Source organism: Primulina tabacum, chromosome 5 (genome assembly GCF_025594145.1).
Source record: "Primulina tabacum isolate GXHZ01 chromosome 5, ASM2559414v2, whole genome shotgun sequence".
NCBI lineage: Eukaryota > Viridiplantae > Streptophyta > Magnoliopsida > Lamiales > Gesneriaceae > Primulina > Primulina tabacum.
In genome coordinates this window covers 11,826,606-11,843,849 of record NC_134554.1, presented here as the reverse complement: position 1 = coordinate 11,843,849, position 17,244 = coordinate 11,826,606, and the positions used below count along the sequence as shown (strand labels likewise).

Below are 17,244 nucleotides of genomic sequence, written 5' to 3'. Positions count from 1 at the left end.
TCTTTTTTCATTCTTAATCTTGCTGTCCTTGTCTTTTGTTTTTATTCAAAATTAAAAATTCGAAATTTCTAAAGGGGCGATGCTATCACATGAAAAACATTCGTTCTTTGGTTTGGAAATATTTTTATTTATCCTGAGCCGAAGGACACCAGCGTGTTCATTATTTACCATCCTTAGCATCCAAATGAAGGTATTATATAACTTATGAGAGTGGTATTTTAACGATTTTAAAAGATAAAAAATATTCATTGTAATTGATATTTTATACTTATTAATCGAGTGTATTATAATTAATAAAAACATGATTATATATTTCTTCAAAAAAATATTTTTCAAACATTAATGTAAGATTGTTCAAGATTTCAGCAATCATGGATCTTGTCCGTTGTCACTTCCTACTACAATATCTACGTACATTTTAATCCAACAAAATAGTAATATTAGAAATCTTTGAGGGAAAAATATAATAAAATCTAAGGACGAACCATATATTTGCCAAATCTTTTAAAAACAATTCGAAAAGCACTTGCGTGCGTATGATCAGCGCCTATTCTCAAGAGTGAGTGAACAACAATTGCGACAAAATAGTTCATTAACACGAGAGAAAAGAAAAGGAAGAAGACTTCTGAAGTTGGCAGCGGCGGCCGTCGTTGTAGGCGGTTTCTTTCTCAATCCTCCACCGGATATGCAGGAAATCGTCCGCGGAGCACGGGAGCCTAAGCGGGCCGATTGCATGGTAGCCATAGATTTCGCGAGCTTTATCAAGAAGATTTTGGAACAGGGGATTGTAGAGATATGAAATTGGCACTGAAAATCTTTGGAATGATCCACCATCTTCTTCAATATCCTCTAGACCTACTTCCACTGCAACCCATCCTTTCTTCATCTTCACCTTCCTTTCTTGAACCATCTATATATTTCACTTAGATTGTAAAGAGGATAAATTAATGAACAAGAGAGAATTAAGGGTTCTAATTGGTTTGGATAGATCATCAAGCTAATTATATATATATTCTAGTTTATAGCCAGGTGAAAGCTATAGCCTATATATACTGTGGTGTGATACCTGATGTTGGTCTGTATGTATGATATATATTTGTACATTGGACTTAAAACATCAATAATAAAAATATATACCATATTAAATTTAACTTAAATTTTTAAGTAATGCGATACATGGTCTCACGTCGGATCGCGGGGAATAATTGAATTGGTTAACAAATTTTCATAATGTATTCTTGTAGCAACTTGACTTAAAAAATTTCATGAAACGAAGGTAAATATGAAGTGATTAATACAAAAATTTATTATACGGTCGTGTTTGTATGAATCTAAGCCCGGTATACACCTTGTTTTTTTTCCCGATATTTTTTATACAAAAAATTTTATATTATTTTCTAGTAGTCCGGGGTTCTATTTGTCAATATTAGCTCAACTATGGTTTAGAAAATTCTAGCCCGGATATAAATGAAAATCTGACTCCGTCACTTGCCCGTATATGACATTTCTAGATGTATTCTTAAGGCGTCTGATGGATGGATTCTAGTGGGGACAAGATTTGTCAAGTTAGTGTAGTTTGTCTGGTAAGTGGACGACGAAGATTTGATGATAAAAATGATACTTCGGAATTGTAAAAAAAAAAAAAAATAGTGAATCTTATATGTGTGTTTGCTTGCCAACCCGTACGTACAAGTAATAATGTCATTATCGATCTTCTCTCTTTTTGCACGTCACTCGTGAAATCCTACGCCTGCGTACTTGAAATTAGCTGTATTAATATACCTTTATTTTTCAAAGGATAAATTTTGCCCATAAATTATTTTAATTTTAAAAACATTTACTTGCTATGTTACATTTATTTTTTAATTGTATAAAGTTTCGATCCCAAAAATTAGATTACTTTTCAAAAATATAGTCATACATTTCTATCATGATCAGATTGATATATGACAAAAATATTTTTATTCCAAGTTAATTTCGAAATTTAATTGACTCTCAAAGGGAAATTTAATTTGACTCTCAAAGTGCAATTAAAAAGCGAAAGATTCGACAATTGTCCTACTCTACAAAAAAGAATTTATTGAAATCAATGTATGTTTACTTTTTGAAAAATAAAAATAAAAATTGATTGTTGAATTAGTTACCATCACTTCGATCAAAGCCTCATAATTATTACGTATGGCGTTATGTATTTAGTAATAATTTAGCGATTTAAGCAGCGTCACGTTTGGTTCAAGCGTGAAGAAGAAGGTGTTATTATCGTGAACCTCATAGATAATACAAGTGCATGGGATTGGATTAAAAAGAGATGAGTAAAAAAAAGGTGAAGAAATCGTGTTTCTATCTATCTATATACCTATAAAGATGTGTATAATTGACATTGTTTTTCGTTTGTTCATTGACAAAAATACCCTTCGTGCAAACTTGAACAAAATAAAACTTATTATTATTGTAATGTAAAGATAAAAATAATATGACATAAAATAAAACTTATTATTATTGTAAATTTAAAGATAAAAATACTAGGACATAAATGACTCATCATTACTAAAATATGAATTTCGAGGACTCACTTGCATTTGAGCCATTATTCATAAAATGTGAAGACTTATTTCGCTTTATGTAGAGTGACTAGCCTTAGCACATCCGTCCTAAGTACGTGCAAGTAACCTCCTTTTGCTTGAACCTTAAACCAATCCCTTGCAGTGAGTCTCGAAGTTCTAACATTAAATCATAGATCCAGTACCACTGTACCACAAAAAAGCTTTCAAAGAATAAACCTTATGCAATATTGTACCTACCACGTTAAATGAAGTCATAATACACGTCACTAGTTAAAAATAAATTTATTTTAAAAAAAGAAAAAAATTATTCATAAGCCGGACTCAAGGACCTTACTTCTTTCTGCCTTGCCTCAGCAAGAGCTGCTTCCTTTTCTCTTTGAAGTTGAGCTTTAGCATCATCAAAGAGCTTCTTTCGACCTTCTTCAATTCGCCTTTCTATTTCTAACCCGACTTCTTCAGAACCCAATTTCGCCTCGACCCTTTTACGAACTTCTTCCTCCACTCTCATTGAAGTTTCTTCTTCTAATTGACAACAGAATAGGTCTGCATAGACAATTTTAAAAAACCGCGTGAGACATGTGATCTGTGCTCAGAGATGTCTCAAAACAAAATGAGAAAATTCTGCGCAATAGTTATTTATAGTTCCCCAAACCTATTTCTCATTCCCCAAAAAATCAAATATCATTGCCTCATTTTCAATTTTTTACAGAGATATATTGTCAATTTCTACACTTGCCAGCATAATTATTCCATCAATTCAAGATCTCATCAATTCTCCAAAATACTATATTATTTTATAAAACTGAGTAAAGAAATACTATATGTTCAAATATAAAAAGTCTCACCCTATATCATCCACACAAATATCAATTCAAACATAATACAATTCAATAATACGTGCTAAACAAATTTTACATGGTTTATGCTTTTTAGTCTCCTAAACCCATCTCACGAAATATTTTCCCAAATCATAAAATAAAACTAAAACATTGCATTGATCTTTAGAGAAAAAAATACTGCACCTTGACAATAAGCGCATAAAAAATAATCATCTACTTCTATAACTAACAAAGTTTATCCCAACACGCAAAAACATAATGATATGTTATTTTGACTTGAAAGTGAAAAGTTTGGATACACTAACTTTCATACCCTCAAAATTAAAGCTGAGCAGGGTAAAAGGAAATTCAGAAGTAATTTGATATCAGAAAGCAGATAATTATTTAGGGGCATACAAAAAAAAGGATGGTGAGTTCAATACGAAAAACAGAGGGAGTAACTAAAAAAATTGGATTGAATAAACAATTTTGAGGACTTCAAAATTGAAAGTGCATGAAATGTGCTGTGTGGCACCAGTATTTCAAATAGCTGAAATGACCCATATACAATTCGTTTGATTCAAAGAAGAGTAACAGTTTCCAAGCAGGGTGATTCTAGAATATTTTCCACAAAGAAAGAATCTGAGGACATTGTTGAACATATATACAAAAACTTGGTGAGGCGAAACTTCATTAGGAAATCTGATGAATGCCAATGCAAATAGGTAGTTTAATTCACTTTCCAAGAAAACAAACAAATCAAGAGTGCTGGGGAACTCTACCTAAAATGATAAGTAAAGAGAACATTGAGGAAAATAATGCCACGTTGGCTTCATGTGGAACAAGTTAAAATCAAGTCTCAACTCTAAGCCACCATAAACTTCCTAACCTCTATATATTTGCCACAATGTTGCACAATTTTGATAATACATCATGTTCCACATGAATCAAAAGTTAAAATTTGTATCCTCCTTCCACATACAAGCTGATGCAAGCTCTCGCTCTTTCTTGTTTTATTAGCATTTCCATTGGCTTCAACCTTACATGTGTATGAGCATGAATGCCATCCCAAGTAGCCAGCCGTATCTTAACATTCATAATTCTACAGCCTCATTACAGCAAGACAGAAGACACAATTTCTCCCACAATACAGAAATAGTGGTGCCACTCCAGTAAGACCCCCAAAGGACTTTCAGAGATGTTTCCCCAGAGTTGTCTAATACCAGTTATTACACTCTCAAAAGGACAATAAGCCATCAAATCCAGCTGAATGCATCATAAAATCTAATGCATAAAAAAAGGAACCAATTCGGCAGTAAATCTTACTACATTACAATTTTTTAACATTGGACCACGTATCAAGAAGATCTGGTAAGTCCCACGAATTGTCCAACTTTGACTGCAATTACTCCCACAATTTCTTCTCAGCAGTTGCAAATTACTCATTTTTATACAAACCCATCCACGAATATCTCCCAACAAACTCAAGAAAAACACCCACGAGTCAAATCAAAGTCAAAGAGAATAATTATACCGCATCAAAGATTACAGCATATCCAGGATACAAATCAATAGTAAACATTTAATACTAAAGTTGCAGCACCTAGAGCTTAATGGGGTTCACCGGAAAATTCAATAGCTTCGAGATACATAAAACGTGGTGATTCAGCTTCAATTCGAGTTGAAGTTCTGGGGACACACAACTTTTCTGGCCGAGAAAGATGTACGAACGTGCTCAATTTCTATTTCTCCGTCAAATTATCCATTTTCAGGTTGTTTTTAAGATTAACAACTGCGGCAAATCCGCAATAATGTACTAATTTTTGTTCAAATATTTGTAACCTTCTTCTAAATATAATGTAATAAGAGCATGTCCGACATGTTCTATAGGTGACGTTGAAGTTTAAATTTTTTATTTTATTAAATAATTTTGTATTTCAGTTTTTTTTTCTTTATATATCTTCAATTAAATTAATCAAAATAATTTTTTTCCAAATATCTAAATGAATGTTGAATTACTTTTATAACTTAATAAATCACGTGCTTTTCATTTTTATTTATTATTTTTTAATTCTTATCTCTAGTCACCAATTATATGTACAATAATATTTTTTTTTCCAATTATCTAAATCTAATTTGTTCTTCCTTATTATTTGGAAATTAAATTGATCTACGTTTGTTACATCCCGCTGGATTAATTCTTGGTGAATTTGGGTTTCAAAACCTAGTAATTTATAACACAATGATTAATAAGTGGGAGGGACATTGATTGTTTTTAGTGATTTGGCTCTACTTTGTAATTTATGTCTAAAATATCTAACGATAATAAATAGTTATTAAAATTGAAATAATTATATAAATATGATAATTTTGTTATTCTCAAACAGTTATTTTTCCATATAGATAAAGATAGGATTTAATATTTAAAAATAAAGATTAATTCAGAAAAATATAAAAAATTCCTCAATAAAGTTATGTAATTAGAGTGTAATTCTGATTTTAAATAAAAAAATTTCCCCAAATCAATGAAGTTAGTTAGTCTCAATTTTAATTATATATTAAGATAATTAATTGTTAAACAAAAAATATATATTAAATTGTATTCAAATAACAATGTATATGGCAAAAAAATGCTACGTAGAACCATAAATATACATGGTTAACATGATAAAAGAGAAGCAAAATAGATAGACTCTTTGTCCGCTTGAACTGCGTTTCATATGAATGCACAACGACCATTGGCAAGACATGTCGGTACCACCAACCAATCTGCAGTACAATCAGAGTTTTGTTCACTATACTGTCGGGTTTGAGTTTGGATTGTTCTTCCAAGATAAATATGTCCCATGTTACCACTAATCAATATTATTGAAAGAAGATTTCATTTGAATGATTGAAAATGTGTTCTTTCTTGGTCTCCAGAATACTTAATACATTGGGATGAGTTTCATACGAACTAAATATGTGTAAATTCAAGCCCAATTTATATGTGAGCACCGATTTTGTTGGGGGCAAGTGGTCTGAGGCTGAACTCTTTCCCATCCGACTAGCTCGGCTCATCGGATTATGATTGAGGTCAAGTCATTATGATTGAGGTCAAGTCGAAGAGTGGCAGCAACCACTAATAAGAAGTGATTTTTCAGCTTGCATATATAAAATTTACGCATGGAAGCCGGAAAATTACTGGTGCTTAGAGGTTGAAAGCACCGTCTAAGTACTAACTGGAATCGATTTTCTGCTGCTTAATATAGCAGCCTCAGTTGATGTTGAAGGAATTTTTAACACACTATGAGATGAAAGCAAGCGACTACAAACCTGTCTTTAAAGCAATCCATCTCACTAGAGTTTCTGCGGATATTTATTCTGTTCTTGTAATCTCGTAGGAATATAAACATAATCTTCCACCATTTTGTACTAATTTGTGATTTGTCAGATCCCTCGGGAGCCGGCTCCGGACCATTATTGATTGACCATTTTCTTGAATCTGATCTCTTCTTGGAAATGGTCAAAGCTGCAGGCAGGAACATTTTCAGCAAGAAAACCCCACTCTCCATGCTCTCGGCTCTGTGAATTTTACTGCTTTTGTTCTTCTTCTTATTATCATTCCGTTGGATGATTCTTTTTCCGATTTTATAATGAATATCTGTTTTCTTCTCCTCTACCAATACCACTTCCTTCACTTCTCCATGATCTTCAATGATATCTTTCAAGGAGAGCTCGGAGGACGATTCTGGCAAGTCTTTGATCATCTCCATGAGCTCTCGTTTACCATCCAAGATTGCTCGCAAACGGGAAGTCGGCGATAAACAGCTGCTGTAGTGGTGATCGTGAGGCAGGAATGGAGATTTAGCTTCAAGAGTTGAAATATTCTTGGGAACTTTTGTCCATAATGGTGGAGAATTGATGGCACTGAATTGATCTTGATCATGGTGATTTTGAACCCGAAATTCGACATAGTCGCCACTCGAATAGCCGAAACTTTGTCGATGAATCGGTGCTCTGTCTTCCCAGAACCTGAAATCACTTGTGATTGCCATTTTTTAAACAAACAGAAAAAGTTTTTCCATATGTTGAAAGTGAGAAAATATGTTAGGGTGGGAAGACTAGGTCAATAGTGATATATAATTCATTCAAAGTGAGAATATTCTAACTCTTAGCCGTCTACTCATGGACAAGTAGAAAATATGCTCCAAATTTTGTGGATCTAAAATATGAGCACCCAAAATTGAATATATTGTTCAATTTTTTTAGGATAATTTGTATATTGTTGAAAATATATGGCTCAGTGTAACCTAATATTGTATTTTTAAGGAAAAATATTCTACAACATTCTATGTGTCATTTGAACTTTCTTAATTAATGTGTATAACTTTTCTACATTTTCATTATCAATATATGCGATAAATTTTTGTCCGTGGTACACAAAAAAATATTAGATAATATTTTTTCTCGTATTTTGGCACTTTAATACTGCCAAAACTACCATATATGGCAGTTTTCTTTGCCACCACATTCCATAGGACGAAGGAAAAATATCTCCTCCGTCTTGATTATGGCAATTGATCGTATAAATTGACAAATGGGTCATATATGATCAATTATTCAAATTCCTTTAACTTTAGCAACACTCCTACTAATTAGGTATGTTTGTGTCATGTGTGTACATAAATATATACATGTGTTTGTATGCGCAATTCTGATGATTTAATTATTTTATTTTTAGAAAAATAATCTTAATGTGCCAATATCATCAGTGTTTCTTTATTGAATTTATCTCACTAGAATTAATTATTCCACTTACCAAATTACTAAGCATATTGACAAGTGCATGCATCAATGAAATTTGTATTTACCCACAGAAGGCGACTCTGAGGTACCGGAACGAAACTTATTATTACCTTATCAACAAGTACCAAAGGAAAGAGAAAGCAAAAGATTACAACATGAAATTAAAGTTAATGAATCGAGAGTAGAATTTCTTGAATTCACAAGAAGAACATCATGCAGGAAAAAGTATATATACTCCAGTCATGTTAACATCTGATCACCATTTCCAGAACACATTGGAACCACACTTGTATTTGTCTTTCCCTTCACATTCCAACTCCAAATCATCGCTAAGAAATGGCACTTTCTGCATCAAATAAATCAAGTAGATTACTGCTTCACATCTACTATTTTGATTTGTAGATAGTGATCCATTTTCAAATCAGACAAACCGTTTGCTTGGCAAGATCTTGGCAGCCAGTGAAGTTCTCCGGGAACTTGCATGTTCCAAACTGAACTGTGTACGCTCGAGCAAAGTTCGCCCCGCTAGTTGCCAGTCTCTTCTTGTCGTTCAGTTCCTATGACCAAAGTTTACATGCATAATACTCACTAAATTAGCCACCTCTCGATTTGCACCTGCCCCTTGTTAAAACATTCCATAAAATTCTATTGGGATAAGTTTCTACTATGAGTGTTGTAGCTGTAAACTAACCTTGTTGGCCTTGCTCTTCTCCAAATAATCATCGATTACGCCTGCATTGGCGGAGCAAGTGGAGACAGCAGCGGTGAAAATGGCGGCGCCTAGGCCAAGAAGGGCAGCTCTTCGACCTGAGTCACTACTGTCAACCTGTTGGGCTTTGATCACGGGCATTTTTCGAGCCGGGGTGGCCAAGCAGGGAGACAAATTGATCTTGGAGTTGATCTCCGGCCCTGAAATGGCAAAGTTGCAGGCCAGAATGTTGGAGTTCATGGTGGCCATTTCTGCAGAAATTTCCGAACAGTTCGATGGAACTGAGGCTTTAAGAATGTGAAAATTGTGTAGAGAGATTTTGGTATCTAGGCTAGTGATGAAGATGGTTGGATGAAGGGGTGTGGTTGGAGTGTGGATAGGGTGAGATTTCCTCACTCCAGTTGGCAAAATTACGCTGTGTTTGAGTCGAATTCTGTGGTGGGCTCGAGCTTTGGGTCCCATTTCAATAATAGAAATATAAGCCAAGGATATGCTTTAACATCCAATTTATTTTAAAAAAATAAAACGGACATGGATTCTTTCGTTTGGCTAAGCTAACTCCATCGGTTATCAGAGTAAACAATTCAGAAAACTAATTAATCAAGTGAAAGATAAAATGAAATCCTTTTCTTTTCATCAAACAAAATTGTGAACAGTTTTGGTACTGCATGATAACTCCAGGAAATACGTATTTTCCTGAAGAATCTCTAGACAAAGCATTTTAAAGGACCTAAGAAGCCAGTCAAATAAAAATCAAGAATAGCAGTTGGGTGGCTTCTATTATCCCTATCTCCTATCCGATTAACTTTTGTTCCAACAATATATGCTGATACATCACATGTAAGTTGATATCAAGGCTCATAACTAAAGCCGGAAGGTCGACGGAGCACAGACTAAATATCAATCTTCATAAACGAGGGTATGCTTCCACTCCAGCCTTCACCAATCACTCAACACCCATCAGGAATGCAGATGGTTTCGATTTCCGACGTGCGCACCCGGATAAGGGATTAGAAGTTCCAGTTACGAGCATAAAAAATATCACCTCAAACGAGACAATCTCTTCCTTTTTCTACTCTTTTTACGAGATGCAGCATTGCTTGTGTTACTCTTGGAGCTTACGTGTAAAGCAAGAGTTGAGGGTGGCCTGCTACACACTGTTCTGGCTTTTTTAGCAAGCCATTTCAATGGCATATTGTTTACTAAATCGCCAATATCAGCTGAATTATTCAATTCAACAAGCTTTTGAATTTGATCGAGCATTTGGTATGTCCAGGCAGTAGAAATGTCCAAATCAACAGAATCATCCATTGGTTTTTCCCAAATATCTGTTAGGATATTCTTATACGACTGCAACGACATGGAAGATTGATAGCTCTGCATATTTTCACAGATCATATTAACTTTGATAACATGCTTGCAGAGATTTCCTAGTGATGACCACTCGCAATCACAATGTGCAAATTCAGACCCAGGATTCCAAACCACCCGTGTGAGGTTGCTGTCTTTCATACTCAAAACCTTGGCAAAAAGACAATCCTTATCATCTAAAGTAACGGAAGAGTCTGGGATTTGAAGAGCACGATGCCAAGAAGTGGAAGCAATATATTCATCCTTCACATTTTGAAAAGAATCACTTTCATCGGCAAAACGGTCAAGCCAGTAGCTCGAGTGTAGCTCGGTTGTCAATTTATGAACTAGCCAATCGACCCTCTGGAGGAAACCAAGATGTGAATCATCGTATAGTTTAGTTTTCAATTTCACATGATATGCTTCGATGGCACCAGATGCTTCCTGACTTGCAATAGGAAGTGTCTTCATTGATGAAAGCCACATTTCTGCAGCATACAGAGAAACGAGAAATAATGCGTCGAAACAGTATACTAACGAGGGTGAAGATAAATTAGCAGATTGAAAATGCAAAATACAAAAGATAATCATCTGACCGATTTTAGGAATCCAAGATGCCTTGAAGTATTGAACAAAGGAAACCTGATCGACAAAGTCCAGACAAAAATCATCTAAAGCTGCAGTAAGATCCATTCCACCCCAGATGCTGTACACTATTTGCCCGAGGCGTTTAAATATCTCCCTCTGAACTTCAATGTTGGAACATTTCTTAACAATATGCCTTAGCCACGATCTACGAACACGCCAAAGGGAAAATAGTATTGGGCAAGAAAATATCTCCCTAAAAAACAGTTAATCCAAATCAATGAGCAAGAAAAAACAGAACAAATCTGACTCAACTAGGAGAAAATGAAAGTAAGAGATTCTGCCTTATGGGGTCAATTTCTGCTGCAGCATCATCGATCAAGAACCCATTGGCCTTCCACCCAGGGTCAACTGAATGAACTCGGTCTACTAGTGCTTTCACCCATTTAGTCACATCTGGCTTAGCAATACTGCGGGTAATGACCCAAGCAACAGGAAGTGCATGTTGCCTCGAGTCAAACACAAGAATAGTGCACAAAGGGTACTGCAATAACAGTAGATCATAGTTGAGAGATATGCTTAAATGTTTATGTTGAAATTTTTCACAAAATAACCCTTATTTGACCTTCAGCCTCTTTATTCCAAATGTTGAATCAACAGCTATAAAATTTTGATGGCCAAAACGAATCATTTGCTGCAACTGCCATTCTGTTTGTATTCCCAAAACAAATGGGTCTGAATCTGGCATATCTCGATAAAAGAAAGTAGACTTCTTGTTGCGTTCTACCCATAATCGAATGCTGGCTTGATCATCTAGATCCAACTCATGCGTGGAACGCTTGATAATCATCCCAAGTTTCTGCACATATTGAGAAGCCAGGCTTTTGACTTTTTCGTCAGGACCACAGTAACGTTGAATCCCCTCAATGTGTTTCTCCAACACATTTTCCTCAGGTATACCAAGGTATATCATTGACATAGTTTGTTGTTGAATCTCGCTGCAAACATATGGAATTTTCTTGGCTCCAGGACCTATTGCATCTCTATCTAAAGGCCCGTGGCACACAAAACCAGATTTATTTACATGACGCCTCTCGTTATAAATAAGAAGTGCAAGAGACGGACGAGCATAAAGACGCTTCACAATGAAATGGCATGTACAACCCCGCATAGATTGAGGTCTAGCAGCACGATTTCGAGTGTTCAAGCGATATCTTCTACTCGGTAATATATCTCCTCCTTCTCCATAGTTCTCAGGCCCAAATGAACACCAATACCTTAATGAGAGAAGAAAATGTCAATTATGGTAAAGGGAGGATTAAGAAAATTGAATGACACGAGAATATTATATAACCTTGTACATGGAAAGAGAATATCTAACTCTTGGTTGCTTCAGTTTGTGTAAAGGACATTAAGAGATGCAATGTGGAGAGTCAAATGCTGTTAAAATGATTATAAATGCCTTCATTCCTATGATATAGCTTCCTTCGATTTCTCTCCAAAGGCAAGGGAGGGTTTAACCATTCTCAACTTCCCTAAATTATAATACCCCACAATCCATATCACCGGAAAGGCGGAAATGAGCTATTTACTTGTACAAAACTTCTTTAAGTTATAGAGCAACTTTTGAAAATCCAACATCGCGGTGGTACAGGTTTGTTCAGAGAGCAAACAAGAATGTTGAAGATTCATAATTATATTATCATAAACAGGTTGTGTCGGTAACTTACATTTGACTTTGCCAAAAAAGTATCAACATTAAAGAAGTTGATGACTATGAAAATATAAGACTATTGATGTGGCACCACGTATTAGCTATGGCTTTTGGGCCAAATCATGGTAATTTGTAAATCCAAAATATTTCATTAAGTTGGTCACGACCAGCTTTTGTTGCTTCATGTTAGACCAACTTGCACTTGTAATTCATATCTTAATTCTGGGCAAATACTCTGCTGTCTCCGGAATACAAGTGCGGCCGTGTATTAGAACATGCATTATTGATAAAGTTGTTTCCAATAAGCTCAAGCTTTTGGGACAAGTACTTTTGATACATACGGTTTGCAGCCATGAAATCAGATAACACAGATTTAAAGTTCCCAGACGCGCATACATATTCCTAACAGTGAATACTGCGAAAGAGAGGAACAAAGTAAAGTCGAAGTTCAAGAAACAAAAAATGGGGAAGAAAATTAACTCACATCCTATACTCCAAATACTCATCATCTTTGAATTCCTTTAAGCTCCCACTATCTCGTTTTCGCCCTCTTTCAATGTGGAACCTAGTCGGGCACTCAACATTCAAGCATTCTCCAATAATAAAAGCATCAACTCGCTCATAAGGAATCAGTGCAACATCATCGTATGGCTCTCCATTTCCAAGCTTCTTCCAAATCAAATCAGCTGAATAGAAGTCTTCCCCCGGTGGATCTTGCACTGTAAGATCATTGATGGATTCAATTGCGTCCATTTCCTTCAACGTCAACCCCTTTGACTGAAATCTTGCCTTCACACAAACAACTCAATATTCAGATAGAATAAACTGCAACAAGTGACAAACCGACCAAGTGGGAAACAAAGAAAAGGAACCCAGATGGATATAGTAATAAAAATAAGAAAAAAATCCAACCTTTTTTCAGTAACTTCTGAGGCTGCTAAATTGACTCCCTTCCCAATTACTTCATCTCTTTTTCACACAGAAAGAGAGAGAGAGCGCGCGCGAGGACAGCCCAGAAAGAGGTGAAATTTGAAACTAGAAAACCAAAAACTTGCTTTCCCGAAGATTCTTCACACGGCAGGTGCAATTGTGTGTGTCCCCTGTGAGCTTGATACCATGTATCATGCGAAGGCGGCGCAGCTTCGCGAAGACGGGCAGGAACCGATTACGATTCCAGCTGAAATGCCTTTGGGCCTTTTAACTGCGCGACAGCCAAGTTTATGCTCGATTAATTATAATGTTTTTATCTAAATAAATTAAATTATTAATAATTTTTAAATTTGTTGAGTGAAAACAGATTTACTATTTGTTTGCATTAATTACGATATGATTAATCAATTCACAATTTAAATATATCAACTTGCGATTTTTTCTAATTTCAATAAGTTAGAAAAAAAATTTGTCTGTGATTAATTCTACATTCCACAAAAACACATTTAAAAAAAAATTAGGAAAAAATCCACAAAAGCCTCAATTTTAATACGTTCTGCATATGTAAGCATTTAATTTGAATTCCGATTTATGTAAATAATGTGCAATTATTTTTAATTTTGTATATGTTTTGTCTCCAAATTAATAACATCTTTGCTCAAAAAAGAAAACATATTTTTTGGGAAAAAAACCATGCTAAACTTGAGAAACATAAAATAATTACTTTGCGACTGTTTATTAATTTTAGTGCTTATTAGCACACAATGCATGTATAATATTAAAAAATATGTTGAATGGTATTTTAAAAATCTAGAGATTATTTGAAATTAAAAAACGACCTTTTGACAATAATTTTATATTACATGTTATATGATAACATTACAAATTTAAAAGTACAAATAACAAATAGAAATAAAGAAATATTTTGTTTTGACACACTATTTTGAACACAACGAATGAACCACTTATCGAAATTATATATATAAATTTATTAAAATAATTATTTATGATAATTTCAATTAAATAAAAATAAATATTTTTATAATTTGATACGAACGATATTTAGTAATTTTTTTAAGAGAAGACTAAGGACATCCACAATGGTGGATATAATACAAGCCATGTCATCCAAATATCCTCTCTATCTAAATATTCATCAATGCACATTATTGATTTGTGTGCCAGGACAATACCCGGTTACAAACAAATTTGTAACCGGATATTGCAATTTTTTTTAAATTTCTTCATGCCAGCGTGATTGAGATGTGCTTGTTTTTTGGGTCGAGCTCTTTTTTTTATCGAACCATTATTATTTTTTTTTGGTCGAGCCCAAACGCAAGGGTCAAGCTCTTCACTTTTTAGTGAAGAGACCCAAGCTCTTCACACACTTTGAGCGAAGAGCTTGGGTAGTGAAGAGCTTGGGTCGAGCTTCTTTTTATTTTTTTTAAAATTTTTATAAATATTTATTTAATTATTATGTGAAATATAAATGGACGATTGAATGAAATCTGTACAAAATTTTTTCTCTAATCAATTAAGAACGTTGAATTTTGATAAATAATATATAAAATTAATTAAAGTGGTAAAATGATTTTTTTTAATGAAATAAAATATTAATTAAAGTGATAGTGAGACCCATAAATATTTGGTCGGTATAATATTTAATTGTGAAATATGAGATATTTGAGCAGAGAAATATTTGATTGATAATATAGTAATGTGATAATTTCCTTCTATATTACAAAGTTCACGGATACATGATAGTATAAAATGTCCCGTAATGGAAATGATTAAACCAATTCTAAAGAAAGTACGCATCTTATTATAGGACACCTTATAAAATTTATTGACATTGTTTTGGAATACGCATAGTAAATGTTAATAAAATATTTTTTCTGATTTATACATAATTTACTTATGATCACATGTTTTATTCTTCTTTCGGAATAATAGACTGTTATGTATATTACGAAAAGATTTTGTAGATAAAGTCACAACCTATTTGGATAAAGATATTGATGAAACAATTATTTTTATCATTCAAATGTGTCGAACACGTGCAATGCCACAAAATTATCTATGAATGTGGATTTAGATGAAATTACTGAATTTTTTAAAAAAATATTTCTCATTAATTTTGTTGAATGTGATTTAAAAATAATTTTTTTTTATCAAATGTTAAAAAATAATAATATATAGCTTCTCGAAAATTAAAGAATTAAATATGTATTAAGGTTGTGGTCGACATCAATACACTAAACATGATAAGCATCATGTCATTGCATTAGGCTAGCACAATCTAAAATTTTGATATATAATAATGATTATTAGCCAAAAAAATTAATCGACATGCATTGTATTTAAGAAATTTTTTAAAATTAACGAAAAAATAGTTTTATTTTTATTTTTATAATTATATTATTTTTTCAATTTAAATATCTATTCATTTCTCACTAATTTTTAATAATATCATCTCGTGCATCGCACATGTTAAATACTGCTTATGAAATAATAATAAAGTAGAGTTAAAAGGAAAGTTCCAATAATTTTTTGAATATCTATAATTTATTAAATTAAAAAAGAAAGTTCAAATAATTTTTGAATATCTATAATTTGTTAAATTTTAAACAACAAAGCGAAATTCGATTAAATTTTGAATCTCTATAATTTATAATATATTGCATATATTTTAAACCAACTACTTCGTGACATACATATCAGAATTAGTAAGATGTATTTGAATTTTATTGGATAATATAATTAAAATTTCGTGAGACTATTTTCAAACGAATAAAGATAATATGAAATAGAGGTAGCAGATATCAACCAGTTTTCAAAAGGAACTTTATCTTATTTTTCCATATACAGATTTTAGCCTATTTTGTAAGAATCTACAAGCACGAACAAAATCAAATTTTATTCCTTATTGGCAAACTCCGAAAACTAATTGCATTTAATAAGGAAGCTTTTTGAACTATTTAATTTGAATCTATATATATCACATATAACATCTGAAGAACACACAAAAAAAAATTCCTCGAAAGATATTTCCGGTGATGGAAACTCCCGATATTTCCGGTGATGGGAAGAAATATATATTAGAATGCATCAAGATGAAGCGGATCATAATCAAGAAAGTCAAGGAAACGAAGTTCATCAAATTATTTGGAGTGGATGTTCGTGTCTCCACAGAATTCGAGTATACCATAGTCCACAAACCGAAGCCTCTGCGCCGTTTCAATCCGAACGCCGCACAGTTCATCCCCGTGCAATCCCACGATTCTCTCGACCAACGGGGGGGCCATGTGGAGAATGCTGAACCAGAACCAAAACCACAACCCCTTGACGACTTTCCAAGACTTCTGCAAAACATAGAGGCTCGGTTTGGTGTCATGCCCATCTTGTTGTACCAGAAAAATCCGACGAAATCCGACCTCTCGTCGAATCTCAACAGGCTTTTCATCACCAAAAGCCAAAAACTGATGGGTTTTTTGAGAGAGATGAAGAGAGGCGACGAGTCGAAGTTGACGACAATAACATATGGTTGGATGTCTTGGCCACCGATCAAACGGGGGCAAGCTACGAATTGCGTTTGAAAAAGTGGCGCAGCTTGAACATGGTTGTCCTGAACGGGAGAGACTGGAAAAAAGTGGTTTTGGAAAACAATTTGGAGGCAGGACGTTTGGTCGAACTATGGGTATATAGAGAACATGATACTGATTTGCGCTTGGCCATGAATTTCAAGAATGCGAGTGATTCAAGAACAACTAGAGTCGCAACAATGTG

At 33.9% G+C, this 17,244-nt stretch overlaps 4 protein-coding genes across 5 annotated transcripts; all 4 read right to left on the bottom strand.

Moving 5' to 3' along the window:
- Positions 1-2,265: 2,265 nt before the first annotated feature.
- Positions 2,266-5,214, bottom strand: LOC142544776 (uncharacterized). Its single transcript, XM_075651813.1, has 4 exons — positions 5,007-5,214; positions 2,899-3,107; positions 2,530-2,748; positions 2,266-2,340 (listed from the first exon to the last, which is right to left on the bottom strand). The coding sequence occupies exons 1-3, from the start codon at positions 5,032-5,034 to the stop codon at positions 2,638-2,640; spliced, it is 348 nt and encodes a 115-aa protein (XP_075507928.1). The 5' UTR covers positions 5,035-5,214; the 3' UTR covers positions 2,266-2,340; positions 2,530-2,637.
- Positions 5,215-5,993: 779 nt separating this feature from the next.
- Positions 5,994-7,792, bottom strand: LOC142546591 (uncharacterized). The gene is made up of 2 exons (XM_075654381.1): positions 6,698-7,792; positions 5,994-6,151 (listed from the first exon to the last, which is right to left on the bottom strand). Exons 1-2 carry the CDS (start codon positions 7,417-7,419, stop codon positions 6,016-6,018), a joined length of 858 nt encoding a protein of 285 aa, XP_075510496.1. The 5' UTR covers positions 7,420-7,792; the 3' UTR covers positions 5,994-6,015.
- A 464-nt stretch (positions 7,793-8,256) lies between these two features.
- On the bottom strand, positions 8,257-9,266 carry LOC142546592 (photosystem I reaction center subunit N, chloroplastic-like). The gene is made up of 3 exons (XM_075654383.1): positions 8,862-9,266; positions 8,602-8,727; positions 8,257-8,516 (listed from the first exon to the last, which is right to left on the bottom strand). Exons 1-3 carry the CDS (start codon positions 9,126-9,128, stop codon positions 8,427-8,429), a joined length of 483 nt encoding a protein of 160 aa, XP_075510498.1. The 5' UTR covers positions 9,129-9,266; the 3' UTR covers positions 8,257-8,426.
- Positions 9,267-9,491: 225 nt separating this feature from the next.
- Positions 9,492-13,728, bottom strand: LOC142546590 (uncharacterized). Of its 2 annotated transcripts, none has more exons than XM_075654379.1 (6): positions 13,441-13,728; positions 13,013-13,317; positions 11,440-12,091; positions 11,159-11,358; positions 10,826-11,070; positions 9,492-10,717 (listed from the first exon to the last, which is right to left on the bottom strand). In XM_075654379.1, the coding sequence occupies exons 2-6, from the start codon at positions 13,279-13,281 to the stop codon at positions 9,921-9,923; spliced, it is 2,163 nt and encodes a 720-aa protein (XP_075510494.1). In that variant the 5' UTR covers positions 13,282-13,317; positions 13,441-13,728; the 3' UTR covers positions 9,492-9,920. The 2 variants fall into 2 exon arrangements, with proteins under 2 accessions (XP_075510494.1, XP_075510495.1); XM_075654380.1 differs by having other exon boundaries at positions 13,013-13,312.
- Between the last annotated feature and the right edge of the window lie 3,516 nt (positions 13,729-17,244).

Bases quoted from the DNA above. Each gene is read 5' to 3' on its own strand.
- LOC142544776 (XM_075651813.1), bottom strand. From the start codon at position 5,034: ATGTATCTCGAAGCTATTGAATTTTCCG. The intron at 3,108-5,006 runs GTGAACCCCATT...TTGTCTATGCAG, and splicing joins CGAAGCTATTGAATTTTCCG to ACCTATTCTGTTGTCAATTA. The intron at 2,749-2,898 runs GTAAGGTCCTTG...TTTGTGGTACAG, and splicing joins CTGAGGCAAGGCAGAAAGAA to TGGTACTGGATCTATGATTT.
- LOC142546591 (XM_075654381.1), bottom strand. From the start codon at position 7,419: ATGGCAATCACAAGTGATTTCAGGTTCTGGGAAGACAGAGCACCGATT. The intron at 6,152-6,697 runs GTTTGTAGTCGC...ATTGTACTGCAG, and splicing joins ATGGATTGCTTTAAAGACAG to ATTGGTTGGTGGTACCGACA.
- LOC142546592 (XM_075654383.1), bottom strand. From the start codon at position 9,128: ATGGCCACCATGAACTCCAACATTCTGGCCTGCAACTTTGCCATTTCA. The intron at 8,728-8,861 runs GTTAGTTTACAG...CTTTGGTCATAG, and splicing joins AGAAGAGCAAGGCCAACAAG to GAACTGAACGACAAGAAGAG. The intron at 8,517-8,601 runs GTTTGTCTGATT...TATTTGATGCAG, and splicing joins AAGATCTTGCCAAGCAAACG to AAAGTGCCATTTCTTAGCGA.
- LOC142546590 (XM_075654379.1), bottom strand. From the start codon at position 13,281: ATGGACGCAATTGAATCCATCAATGATCTTACAGTGCAAGATCCACCG. The intron at 11,071-11,158 runs GCAGAATCTCTT...ACTGTTTTTTAG, and splicing joins GCAGAAATTGACCCCATAAG to GGAGATATTTTCTTGCCCAA. The intron at 10,718-10,825 runs GTCAGATGATTA...TGTATGCTGCAG, and splicing joins ATCTTGGATTCCTAAAATCG to AAATGTGGCTTTCATCAATG.